This window comes from Syngnathoides biaculeatus, chromosome 10, assembly GCF_019802595.1.
Source record: "Syngnathoides biaculeatus isolate LvHL_M chromosome 10, ASM1980259v1, whole genome shotgun sequence".
Lineage (NCBI taxonomy): Eukaryota > Metazoa > Chordata > Actinopteri > Syngnathiformes > Syngnathidae > Syngnathoides > Syngnathoides biaculeatus.
In genome coordinates this window covers 26,140,964-26,154,584 of record NC_084649.1, presented here as the reverse complement: position 1 = coordinate 26,154,584, position 13,621 = coordinate 26,140,964, and the positions used below count along the sequence as shown (strand labels likewise).

Genomic DNA, 13,621 nt, shown 5'->3' with positions numbered 1-13,621 from the left:
TTCTATAGCGATGAGGTCTGGAGACTGGCTAGGCCACGGCAGAACCTTGATATGCTTCTTACGGAGCTACTCCTTGGTTTTCCTGTCCGTGCCCTTCGGGTCAATGTCATGTTGAAAGACTCAGGCACGACCCATCTTCAATGCACTGACTGAGGGAAAGAGGTTGTTCCCGAGAATCTCACAATACATGGCCGCGGTCCAACCCCACCCTACCTACCAACCTACCTACCACCTACCACCCACATGCTTCACAGTAGGGATGGTGTTCTTGGGATGGAACTCATCGTTCGTCTTCCTCCAAACACGGTTAGTGGAATTATGACCCAAAAATGTCCATTTTTGGTCTCATCTGACCACAAAACCTTCTCCCATGCCTCCTCTGTATCGTCCAAATGGTCATCGGCAAACATAAGACGGGCCTTGACATGTGCCGGTTTAAGCGGGGGAACCTTCCGTGCCATGCATGATTTCAAACCATGTCGTCTTCCACATCTTGAAGAGGTTTTATTTTTATTTCAGCGGATTATTTAAGTGGGTAAATTTAAACAACAAAATCTATTTTTCTTTTTTCGCAAGATTTTGTTTTCCTCACGCAATCTGTTTATGCGGTCAAATCAAGTACTGACAGCAATTCTTATTCCTTATTTTCATCGCTTCTTGCGACAGTGTTCTCAGATGCAACTAAAGCACTTTTGTAGTTGTGACTTTGCAAAGATTAATCAAACCTGCGCGGTGGTTTCCCTTGGCACATATGCAAAGTACCATTTCATATTCTTACCAGCAGAACATTTAACACAGTTTCCATCACTTAACCACAAGTAAACAAAGGTTAAAAAAAAAAGACAAAGGGTAAAAACATGATTAAATTGTTCAAATGCTGTAGTTTTTATTTCCGGTGAGTTGGCGTCTTTATGGATGTGAAATAATAAATACTATTTTCTACTTTCATGTATCTGTTTTTTTTGTACTGCATTAATTTATTGGTATTTGAAAAAAATAAAATAAGGATTTTTTTTTTTTTGCAGTTTATAAGCTCATGGTTATTTTATTTTTTTAAAAGAAAATACAAAAAATAATTACTGAATAGTTTCAACTATATGGACGCTACTAGTTGCTCACAGAATAACTATAGAGGACCAAATATTATCATTGTGTCCATCTTTTTTATTTAAAAATGTTAGTATGCATTGAAATAAATGATCGATACATGTTTAAAATGAAGTTTTGTAATAATTATGTTTATGCCTGATTCTCAATTAGACCTTCATTTCTGTTTATCACTCATAACCTATGTGGAGCAGCAAGTCTGTGTCATACAGGAAATAATATTCATGGAGCGACAGACAGGCGGCTGACTGAAGTCATTTATGTAATGAGTGATTCCGTCTCAGTTTCTTTCTTTGCGCCACGAGCCAAATACAAAAGATGGCTCTCCTCCTCCAACTGCTCCTCTTGAGCCTCATTTTTAACACGTTTGTTGCTGATTCGGATCAGTTTTCTTGTCCAAAAGGCAAGTTTTTGATTTACTTTTTTTATGACCCATTCGAGAATCAACTCAATATGATGACATTGTCTCTGTCTTCTCCTCGGAACCGAAGGCCAGCGGATTGTAATGCGCGGTGGAAGTGAGAAATCCTGCGCGGTATGTCCTGAAGGGTACCACCAGCCTGGAGAGAATAAGTCCAAACAGTGCAAACCGTGCACCAAGTGCAACCAAGGTACGCCACACAGCGAGTGCTCTCTTGACGTGGACTCCCACCGAACGAAGTATTGTCATTTCCAAATGTAATCCAAAATATGTTGTTGTTTTTTTTTTTTTTTTCATTTTCAGCGTCGGGAAGTGAAGTGATGGCGAAATGCACGAAGGAGACAGACACGAAATGTCAGTGCCGAGAAGGATTTGTTCCTGTGGAGTCGGGTTCTGTGACCTGCAAATGCAGTGTTGGATTTGGGCTACGCCGTGGAGGTAAAGTTGGAAGCAAAGGCGACTTAAAGTGATGTTTCCCAACCTCTGTTGAGCCAAGGCAAATATTTTACACGAGGCAAACGTCAGAGGAGGCCACCAAACAAAAAATGTCACAAAATATATATTGACGTAATTCTCTCAGTGGGCCAGATTAGTTGAACAAAGTTCTGTTGGTTCATCCAGTGACCAAGGGGTCATATCGGTTGAAATCCCGGCTCTGAAGAAGTGTCCTTGGGCAAGACTCCAAGTGGGCTTGGCAGTCGAGTACCTTGCATGGCGGCGGCCATCTCTTACTTTTGTCAATTGCTTTTTCATGGTGCAGTGGAAGATGGTTAAATTGTTTTCCCTGTCACTAAATGTCACGAGCATAGATAAATTACAAAGATACATGAGTTATCATAAATAACTTTCTGACTCATTAAGTGGAAATAGATCATTTCCTGTGGGACACGTCATGTCTATCATGATACGCTATTCTGATGTGTAGAATCACCAGCCTACAGCAGTCCATTAAAGTGGTTCCCGAAACCCCAGTTGTAATGTTGGGGGTCCCCGAAATGAAATACGCTTAATTGTTATCCATCCATTTTCTTAGCCGCCTATCCTCACCAGGGGAGTGCTGGAGCATATCCCAGCTGTCAACGGGCAGGAGGCGGGGTACAACCCTGAACTGGTCGCCAGCCAATCGCAGGGCACATGGAGACAGACAACAGGCGCACTCACAGTCACACCTCGGGTCAATTCAGAGTCTCCAATGAATGCAAACTCCACACAGGTGGGCCCGGGATTGAACCCGGGTCCTCGGAACTGTGAGGCCAACGCTTTCCAGCTGCGCCACAGTGCCGCCCTTAATTATTATCTGGCAACATTTAGTAAAAAAGCGCTTACCAACACATTGGGACTGGTGTGCCAATTAAACAAACATACTCCATACTTATTCCTGACAAACTCAGGTTTGGACCAATCGAAAGCTCTCATCTTGATTGACATCTTTGCATCATGCATGTGAAGTTGTACGGGTTATGTGAGGAAAGGAAACCTCGGTAAAATATTTTTAGCTTGGACGCGCATACCGAGAACCTGTCCGTTCGCAGCCGTGTTGTTAATTGGGGCGCTCCATGTACGCTAGCCATTATTGATTAATGTTGATTTAATTTCAAATGAATTTGATGCAGGTCCTTTGTACGAAATCGGTCATTGATGAGTTAGGTGAGAAAAAAAGGGACGATTTAGAGGAAGGTTGCACACGCTTGTTGTGTTAAATTGGTATTTAATGGCAGATTATGAGGAACATTTTTAAAAAATTCCCCCCTGTAAGGGGTCCCTTTAACCAAAATGTTTGAGAACCCCCAGTGCATTTTATCTTCTACTTCTTCCAGAATGCTCAAAATGTGAGGATGGCTCCTTCAACCGACGTGCCAACGCTCCTTGTATAAAGTGGAAAGAGTACCCTGCCCTATTCTGCTTCAACAAAAACAAAAACAAAAAAAAATGAAATAAGAGCGTTATAATAAATGGCCTTTCTTTGCCATCCAAGGTGTAAATCCGGCGTGAACGTCAGCGGAAGCAGCACCTCTGACGTCGTCTGCAACGGCGAGCCAAAGCGTCGCCCACACAGCTCTCCCCGCACCGTGACTGTCAACACACCTCCAGATGAGAAGGCCCGAAGTCGCCTCAACGCTGACGCTGATGTTGCCGCCACAACCGCCGCAAGCCGTGAGGTGCCCTCGAATGCCAAAGTGGAGCCTGTCCGCCCTTTGACCGCCACAAGGTTCCATGTTGGTAAGATCCGTTTGGATTACGGCGGGACACTGTCAGTGACACCTCATATATTGATTGTAAATGTCTTCTTCAGGCATGGCCTTTCTCATCTTGGGAATTGTTGCAGCGCTGATTCTCAGCGCTGCGGCCTGTACGCGGCGCGTCACTCGTTGTGTGAGGAGACGGGGACTAATGCCAAGTATGTCATTCACTTTCTTGTACAATGCAAGATGCTTTATGTCTCGGAAGTCAAACGGGAACAAATTTCAGTTTATTTGGCTTTATCCACCCATTATCCAAGCCGCTTATCCTCACAAGGGTCACAGGAGAGCCGGAGCCTATCCCAGCTAGTTTCGAGCGAAGGCCCTGAACTGATCGCCCGTCAGTCGCAGGGCAGATATCGACACCATCACTGAGCGGGAATCGATCCCACGCTGCCCGCACCAAAGTCAGGCGTGTGTACAAGTACCCCATCAGTGACCTTAGTTGTTACGAACCTCCAGTACAGGGGCGGACCCAGATGCAGGACTCCGAGGCAGTGGCATAATGTTCAATGTGGTTTATTCCAGACACTGGGTCATACACGGAGTAGCAGTCTGACAAGGCAGAGGCACAGAAACACGAGGCTAGGCGGGAACCAAAAGACATACAGCAATGCCCCGATGACTCTGCGGGCAAACGGACATACTCAACAGGACAGGATCGAACTAAAGGGCACAGAATCGCTGTGACTAGGGTTGAATCCAACTCACATTTTTGCCCCGAAGTCAACAAAGATGTTTTGTTTGTAACTTGATGTAGAAGGACAGAGCGCCAAACAAAACCGAGAAAGGACAGGGAGGGAAGGCAAAAGCACACTTTACATAGACCGCATACTCTTAGTTTCAGGGGCTCGATCGTTTGTGCCTCAAAGTCCACAAATTGTTTGCCTAGTAACTTGGGGCAGAACGCCCCGTTGCTCCAAGAGAGAGAGACCAACACCACCGAAGTTTCAGTCGGTCGAATGTAGTGACAATTATTAAAGACAAAGTGCGTATTTTAGCCCATGTGAAGGATTCCGTTCCTATGTCGGATACGATGATCACAAAACAAGGTTCTTTGAGACTTGCGGAGATGGAGAGGACTGAGGACCAGGTTCCTTTGCAAATAGCGAAGGACAGCCTCCCCTACTTCTTCTCCTCCGTCCACCTTTCAGCAGTCATGCGCAGTACATCATCTTGTTTATTTCAATGTATTTGCATTTTATACAAAGTATTTGGATATAAATTCTGACTTTAATTGTGGAATCCGACTTAAGTCGAAATTCGAGTTAAGTCGCTACTATTGGGACGGATCTCAGTCGTAGACCGAGGACTCCCTGTAGTGTCACAATCATTTGGACCGAGTAAAAACTAGACGCATCCTCACAAAACCATTTCTTTGCAACTTCTGGCACGAGGCACGTCTCCCCCCCTCCACAAATCAAGGGAAGTACAGGGGAGGTCAGCAAGAACACAGTTTCTACACTGTAATACAGTATGCGGTTGATTTCTTGGGGGGCAGGCAACTTGGAGCCCACTTCTCTCACCACAAGTCAGCAGGGATTTTCACCTGTGTAACGTTTGTTCACATCGTCAATGTACAAACACACACGGTGGACCGGACATTTTCCTTTTTTGATAATAAGCTTTCGATTGTTGCTGTTGCGGTTGTTTCCACCAGGAGATTTGCCGTACCGCAGGCCTGTAGAGGAAAGCGGCGATGGAATTCGCTCCAACCTGAATCCAAAGAAGCCTTAATCTCCTGGATAATATCACCGCACATGTTCATATCACCTTCATTTTAATATTACTGACCTGAGACGTTTGTTTGCATGTTGCATCCCACATTACTTAACTGCTACTCGATGAATGTTAATGTTGCATTGTTTTTTTTTCCTGTTATTCGCAAAGTTTTGTTGAGAGTCCCTTTTAGCGAAAAACACAGTCACCGACATGTTGTCAGCGACGTGTGGGCCCGGGGGAATTTCTGTGAACGACGTCAAATGCGTCTCGTTTCCCCTTTGAAAATGTTACCCTTCCTCGTGCAATTTTTTTCTCTGCAAGCTCACGTAGCAGACGTGAGGAGGTTCATTTACGAGCACCCCTTAACCTTTTTACCGAGAGCTCAGTTGAAAGACTCGGAAATTAAAACAGTGGAATTTTTTTATTTTTTTTTTTAAATTGGAAGTGAGGATATGAATTGCTGTAGCGCCCAAATGAGCTTTTTATGTCGAATTATGTACTCAGTAAATGCATGGGACTGGATGACACTTCATTTGGGTGATTAAAATGTGGTTAACTGACATAATTTCAAAATCTTTACCTATGAAAATAAACACATTACTTCAACACATTGTAGTCATGTGCAACCTACAGATATGTTTGTATTATTCAAAGGACAATTTTTTTTTCCAGTGTAGTGGATGGTCTTAATAATAATGCTTGAATGTTTTCAAAATAACTCAAACAATTTGAAAGTGACCTTGTTCTGCATGCGAATGACTATACTGGAAATGCAATATATTCAATGTAAAAAAAACTGTCTGAACATACAGTAAATATGTACAATTTGGCACATTTGTGTGACGATTCTCTGAGGCGGTGATGCTGTCGAGCTTCAAGGAAATAAAGAGACGCTTGTGGGCAGAGAGAGAAATGTCGGCTGGCTTTGGCCGAACAAACACTATAGTATAAAGTTCTCCCCAGATTAAAAAAAAACATTTTAGAGTTAATCAAATCATTTTAGTGTGAAGTGCACAAACGCACACACACAATATGGTACAGTGTATTTAGTTATAGTACAATACAGTACTGTATCGTTGACCAAACTGTAGGTACTACAAGGACCGATACAAAACCATATAATATCATATACTTTGAAATAGAATCATATTATACTTGACTACACTATCCATACAACTCTCACTCTATTATACTGTCCTCTACTACATGCCCACTACACAATAGAATCAACTGCTATGCTACTGTACTTTGATACTGTGCTGTACAATATTATTGCTCTACTATTGTTCTGTACTTTACTAAATTATACTATTATATACTATACAACTATAAACTACACAAATAACTGCTATAGTACTGCTCTATTACACTGTACATAACACTATTACTGTATATTATAATATGCACACAGTTACAATGCCAATGCACTATTATACTGTGCTCTACTATCATTATTATACTGTGTAATACTGTAATAAACTATTACTATTATTATTATTAAATACACTGTTATACAAACAATAGATATACATGTTACATACTTTCCGTGCAAATAAAAAACAATTTGCCCCCCCTCTCCCCTTATTATTGGTTGTTTAAAGTTATTCTGCACTTTTATTAATATAAAAAAATCTTTACAAGGCTGGAGACCAAGTCGCTACAGATATGGCAATGCACTCTCTACTAGGCGAAAGCATACATTTTAAGCAAAAAATAAATATATTTCTTAAATTATTTAATTATAGAAAGTATTTAAACTATACATGCATGTCTACTATGCAGTTTATTATTAGAAAAAGCTAAAGAAAAAAAAACTTTTTTTTTTTTTTTTAGGCTTGGAATGCATTATTTCATTTTCCATTCATTGTAATGGGAAAACGTGCTTTGATTTTTGAACGTTTTGATTTTCAACCAGACTTCTGGAACGGATTGTGTTCGAGAACCAAGGCATCACTGTACTACTCTTTTGTCAAAAACAAAACAAAACAAAACCAAAAAAGCACTATACTGTACAATCATATTACTGATCTATTTTAATGTTATGTACTGCAATGTACTATAATGTACTATATCATAATATAGATCATATACCGGAATACACTATACTGCACTGTACTAGAACTTTCCATACTACTCTAAACTCTATATGATGTTACTATACCAAAGTAACGTCATACCATATTGTGTAACATCACACACACTATTCAGCACTGCTCATCTATACTACACTACACTTCTGATTATTATGATTTGATTTGATTTGATTTAAATTTGCATTTACTTTTAACAATCCGGTGAAGAAGTTTCATTTCTTAGCTGACGGCGGGCAGCCGAAGCTCCTCCCACAGCCAGCATAAAAACTGCTGTCAAAAGCAGAGCGGCGTCCAGAATGGTCTCTCCTCAGCCCACCTTAGCAACTCTTTACATTTTATACTCTTTATACATTTGGACTGTTGAATCTGATTCAGGCTGTCCTGATCTCTTCACTCTTATGAACGGGAGATGCTGCAAACTGTGTCCTCCAGGTAAGACGTTCCAGACAAACAACTTTTACAGGTTAATGTTGCCGTCGAGGTGAGCGCACGCGTCTCATTTGATCAATATCTGATGAACGAAGGACAATATCTGAAGGAGTTCTGCACAGAAACGACAGAAACCGTGTGTCTCCCGTGTCCCGACAACTCCTTCTCCCTACAACATAACGCCTTTGACAAATGCACAGAATGCCATTCGTGCCAAGGTGCCCACCGAGGTAAGAACTTCTCAAGAAACCGATGGATCAGAAAAATCATTTCAGTGATCAATCTGTGAAGAAAACAGCGGCACATGTGGTCAAGACGGCGCTCACAGGAAGTGGCGGGTGGAATTATTTTCTTTTGACAGAACGAGAATTGCCGTGCTACTCAACCGCAAACGCAAAATGTACGTGCCTCGATGGTTTCCTGTGTTCCGATGACGCGTGCTCGCAATGTGTGGAAAACAATTGCGATGCCGGCGAGAGAGCAGTCAAGACAGGTAAGACTGACGACTTGGAATTGCCCGAGCCGTCGGGCCCACTTTCAAACAGCGAATGCACTCACACCACAGTTTTCGCGGGGGATACGTTCCCGACTCACTTGCAACCAGTGACGGATTGCGATCAAAAGAGAAACAACTTTTTCCACATAAACTTAAAATTCATTCAAACTCATCAAAACTAGCGATAGACAAATAGGTATTTTGTTCCGTTTCGAGACTGAAGTCAATAATTGACATTTGGAGGCTTGCGGTAAAAGGGAATACCCATCCATCCCATTTCCTTGGCTGCTCATCCTCACAAGGGTCAAGGGAATGCCGGAACCAATCCCAGCCATCATCGGCCAGGGGGCTGGCTACAACCTGGACTGGTTGCAAACTAATCGCAGGGCACATCGAGACAAACAGCCGCACTCACGGTCACACCTAGGGGCAATTTAGAGTGTCCAATTAATATGGCATTTTTTTGGAGATGTGGGAGGAAACTGGAGTGCCCAGAGAAAACCCACGCAGGCGGGGCCAGGATCGAACTCGCGACCTCAGAATTGTGAGGCAAACACTTTCCAGCAGCCCCACCGTGCCGCCCGGGAAAGGGAATGTATTAGCGTCAATATTTTCAACATTACCGACTCAAACACTTTGTTCAAATCACTTGAAGCAAATGTTTATAAAGCAACTTTTCAGATTTGGAATATGTGAAAATTATATTTAAAAACGAAAATCTTATTCTGCAGGGATCTTCATTTTAAAAATCCAATAATAAATGGAGGGAGCTCCGACACTCAGTAGCATGTCATAGAGTTAATTAAAAATTGTAATTAATAAATAAACAAAGGGGCAGCACGGTGGATCAACTAGAAAGCATTGGCCTCACAGTTCTGAGGTCCCGGGTTCAATCCCGCACCCCCCTGCGTGGAGTTTGAACGTTCTCCCCGCGCCTGCGTGAGTTTTCTCCGGACACCCCAGTTTCCTCCCACATCTCCAAAAAAAATGCAATATTAATTGGACACTCTAAATTGCCCCTAGGTGTGATTGTGAGTGCGACTGCTTGTCTCGATGTGTCCTGCGATTGGCTGGCAACCAGTTCAGGGCGTACCCCGCCTCCTGCCCGTTGACAGCTGCGATAGGCTCCAGCGCACCCCGCGACCCTTGTGAGGATAAGCGGCTCAGAAATGGACGGATTAGTACAGAGTCTTTTGGCGTCAAGAAATGCGAGACTACTGGATGACATCACTTGGAGGAAATGACGCGCAGAGTTCTCCAATCAAACGGCAACGCTTTGTATTGGCCACTCCGAGTTGAGTTTGACTGGAAAACTGAGAATTCAACAAACTTTCGTTTTGAAACACCGAAGTGTCGTTGAACGGAAGACTGCCACTCCTGTGACCCTTGTGAGGATAAGAAAATTGAGGGATGGATATACAGACACACGTATGATTTATTAATTCCTTCCGAGATATGATGCAAAACGCCACAGACAGCCAAATGGAAATTAGCAATGATGTTACGATAACAAAATTTAACACTGTAAAAAAAAAATATATATATATATCGATATATGCTCACGATATGAGAGGCGTTCAAAAGACGAAACACAATATGGAGATGGCTGAATGTATTACATCAAGTTCACCCATCGACAGGATCCGTCGCAGGCCTGAGGCAGTACAAGTGCCAGTCAGCGTGCCCTGATCATGAGTATCTGGACACGAAAATGAATATCTGCAAGCCAAAACTACAGTAAGACCGTCCGTGACAAAGTGTAACAATATGTACGACCGTATGGCAGTAATAAGTACTGTATGTTTTTACGATCAAACAGGTGCAAAAGGGAAGGACTCCTGGAGCGGTTTCCGGGGAACACAACCCATAACGCAGTTTGCCATCAACGCGGCGGTATGTGTGTGTGTAATCACAATTTTAGAGTCATTTGTATCCTGTCCAGGCAGATGGGATTATGGATTATTTTGAATTATTTACATCTTTGCTTGCGGAGGAAGCGCTTCATCACCAAGTCATCGCATGATATTGATCAATTCTTGTGCGGAAACAATACTTGTGTTGGATGCAAGGATGGCGACAGTGCCATTAACAAATATGAATCTGTGCTAACGCTGCAGCTCTGCTTATACTTTGGTGTTGATAACATGGCGCTTCCAGCCTGGCCTCCAAATCATAGGTGAGGGAACTGGTTGTGGGAGGCGGCATTATGGAAAACAACCACACTTGCATGTCATCACTTGGAAATATTGTGAAAGGATGCGATGTCCTATTGCAGTGCATTCTGGGTAATATCAGACTGATATTCCCTCGAACTTGGCTTTGATTTGGTCTCGGCATATGAGTTTGTCGATTTTTGGAATATGAGGTGTCAGTACTAACTTTTCAGCTGAACCACGAACTGATTCCGAAACGGAAAGTGGCAGAGATGCCCTCTGTGTGACCTGGCGCATTGGATGTGTGTTGCTGGCTCTCATTCTTCTCGTGATCCTGACTTACACCTCTATAAAAGCCATAAAGAAATGTAGAACAGGTACGTTTATGCTCATTTATTACATGAAAATGCTTCACTATACAGACACAGGGTGGGACGGTAGGCTCAGTTGGAAAGCGAGGACCCGGGTTCAATTCCACCATTCTCTGTGTGGAGTTTGCATGTTCTCCCCATGCCTGTGTGGGTTTTCTCCGGGTGGGCACTTTGGTGTCCTCCCACATCCCAAAATCACCCAACATTAATTGGACGCTCTAAATTGCCCCTCGGTGTGATTGGGAGTGGGACTGTTGTCTGTCTCCAGGTGCCCTGCGATTGGCTGCCACCCAGTTCAGGGTGTACCCCGCCTCCTGCCCGTTGACAGCTGCGCCAGGCTCCAGCGCTCCCAGCGACCCTTGTGAGGATAAACGGCTAAGAAAATGGATGGATGGATGGATGGATATACAGACACACTAATAATTTGTTAATGCGTTCCGAAGCTAGGACTTCGTGCTAGCATCACCTGAGGTGGATATGTACTGATTTTTAACAATGCCACAATTCTAAACATCTCGAATGTCTTTTTTTCTAAATGATTTTTTTTTTAATTTTTACCAAATTTGATCATCTAAACAGATTTTTAACATCATTACCATTTCTTCAACTTTTTAGAATTTCTTTAGTGATTTTCTACCGTCTTTACTGATTTCTAACATCTAAACCACCAATCATCTTCCATTCTGCTTATCCTCACGAGGGTCGCGGGCTTGCTGGACCCTATCCCAGCTGTCATCGGGCAGGAGGCGTGGTACACCCTGAACTGGTCGCCAGCCAATCACAGGGTACATAGAGACAAACGACAGTCGCACTCATAACTGCACCCTGGGGCAATTTAGAGTCCCCAATTAATGCAGGTTTTTGGGATGTGGGAGGGAACTGGAGTGCCCGGAGGAAAGCCACACAGCCCCAGGACCCCAGAACTCCGATGCCAACACTTTCCAGCTGAGTCTTATCCAATTTTAACATTTTTACCAATTGCCGACGCATCCGTTTTCTGGACCGCCTCTCCTCACTCGGGTCACGGGCGTGCTCGCTTCGGGCGAGAGGCAGGGTACGCCCTCAACTGGCCGCCACCCAATCACTGGGATCTTTACCGATTCTTAACATCAAAATTACTTTTTAACATCAATTTTCTGAATAATTGTTGACTTTTTAACACCATAACCAATTTTAAGAACCAGTTTAACAAAATCTTTTTTTTTTTTTTGGTGAAAGACGGGTTTTACATTTGTATTGATTTTTAACATCTCAACTGTTGTTTTTTTTGTTTTTAAATGTAACTGACGTCACAGATATTGAGAAATGAAATCAGCCTGTGTGCTCATGCTTGTGATATCTCGACTGACAAATTTGAGCCTCCTCCTGCCCCAAGCTTAATGTTTCCACGACATGTGCTTCAGATAAAACCAACAGTGCCTCGCCAGTGACCGAAAATGACTCACATCTGTCCAAGGAAGAAAGCGGACTCCAGCAGCTCATCATCCAGACCGATTCCAGCAAGAGCCAACTCCAGGAAATAGTCACCGCCTTGCAATAGAGATGACAAAAGCAGTGTATTGAATTGCATTGCTTTGGTAGCCACACAAATATGATATATATTTACTCGAGAGATAAAAATCGTGTACATATTCTATACTCTGCTTGTTTATTTGTTTTTAAGGCTTGTTGTTGTATGGCTCACTTCACCTTTCTACAGTATGTCAACACTCGTTCCCAGCAACCAATCATGGAGAGCATGTTAAAACTGTGCCATACTATGATTATGATGAAAGCTGTTGTTATTTTTGCATGAAAAATATACAATCCCTCCATCCATTTTGTGAGCCACTTATCCTCACGAGGGTCGCAGGGAGTGCTGGAGCCTATCCCGGCTGTCAACGGGCAGGAGGCAGGGGACACCCTGAATTGGTCGCCAGCCAATCGCAGGCCACATGGAGATAAACAACCAATCACACTCACAATCACACCGAGGGGCAATTTAGAGCGTCCAATTAATGTTGCGTGTTTTTGGGATGTGGGAGGAAACCGGAGTGCCCGCCCGGAGAAGACCCACGCAGGGACGGGGAGAACATGCAAAGTCCACACAGGCGGGTCCGGGATTGAACCTGGGACATCAGAACTGTGAGGCCAACGCTTTCCAGCTGAGCCCACCGTGCCGCCCTCTGATATACAAGTAATCAAATATACATATACTATAAATGTAATGAATACATTTACATATGTATAATAGATTTTAAACAAAAAATGTTCACAAGCTAATAAAATACTATATAATGATAACATATATAGTATTTTGTATTCATTATTTTATTTCATCGTTAATCACATTCGGAGGCACAGTGCTTTACCAGATGAAAAATATACAATCTATCTTGAAAACATAACTCTCCCCCTCCCCCCTGAAAAAAATAACGAAAACGATTTAAGAGGAGAAAGTATACAACTTTCTCGGAAAAAAATATGCAATGTTTTTAAGCAGGTTTATTGTCTCTTATTTTCAAAATATAAAACGGACTTTTTTTTTTTGCACTAGAATCATTTATTAGCACTATTGTTAATATTTATTAGTTGATCATTATTATTACA

The 13,621-nt window shown here is 42.7% G+C and overlaps 2 protein-coding genes across 3 annotated transcripts; both read left to right on the top strand.

The window, feature by feature from the left end:
* Positions 1–1,425: 1,425 nt before the first annotated feature.
* Positions 1,426–5,674, top strand: si:ch73-361p23.3 (tumor necrosis factor receptor superfamily member 4). The gene is made up of 7 exons (XM_061832341.1): positions 1,426–1,510; positions 1,599–1,718; positions 1,832–1,966; positions 3,346–3,412; positions 3,504–3,748; positions 3,822–3,926; positions 5,429–5,674. The coding sequence occupies exons 1-7, from the start codon at positions 1,426–1,428 to the stop codon at positions 5,503–5,505; spliced, it is 834 nt and encodes a 277-aa protein (XP_061688325.1). The 3' UTR covers positions 5,506–5,674.
* Positions 5,675–7,889: 2,215 nt separating this feature from the next.
* Positions 7,890–13,190, top strand: tnfrsf18 (tumor necrosis factor receptor superfamily, member 18). Of its 2 annotated transcripts, XM_061833117.1 has the most exons (7): positions 7,890–8,015; positions 8,108–8,242; positions 8,374–8,505; positions 10,149–10,245; positions 10,328–10,401; positions 10,895–11,038; positions 12,436–13,190. In XM_061833117.1, exons 1-7 carry the CDS (start codon positions 7,982–7,984, stop codon positions 12,570–12,572), a joined length of 753 nt encoding a protein of 250 aa, XP_061689101.1. In that variant the 5' UTR covers positions 7,890–7,981; the 3' UTR covers positions 12,573–13,190. The 2 variants fall into 2 exon arrangements, with proteins under 2 accessions (XP_061689101.1, XP_061689102.1); XM_061833118.1 differs by lacking the exon at positions 10,895–11,038 and having other exon boundaries at positions 10,328–10,407.
* Positions 13,191–13,621: the final 431 nt, after the last annotated feature.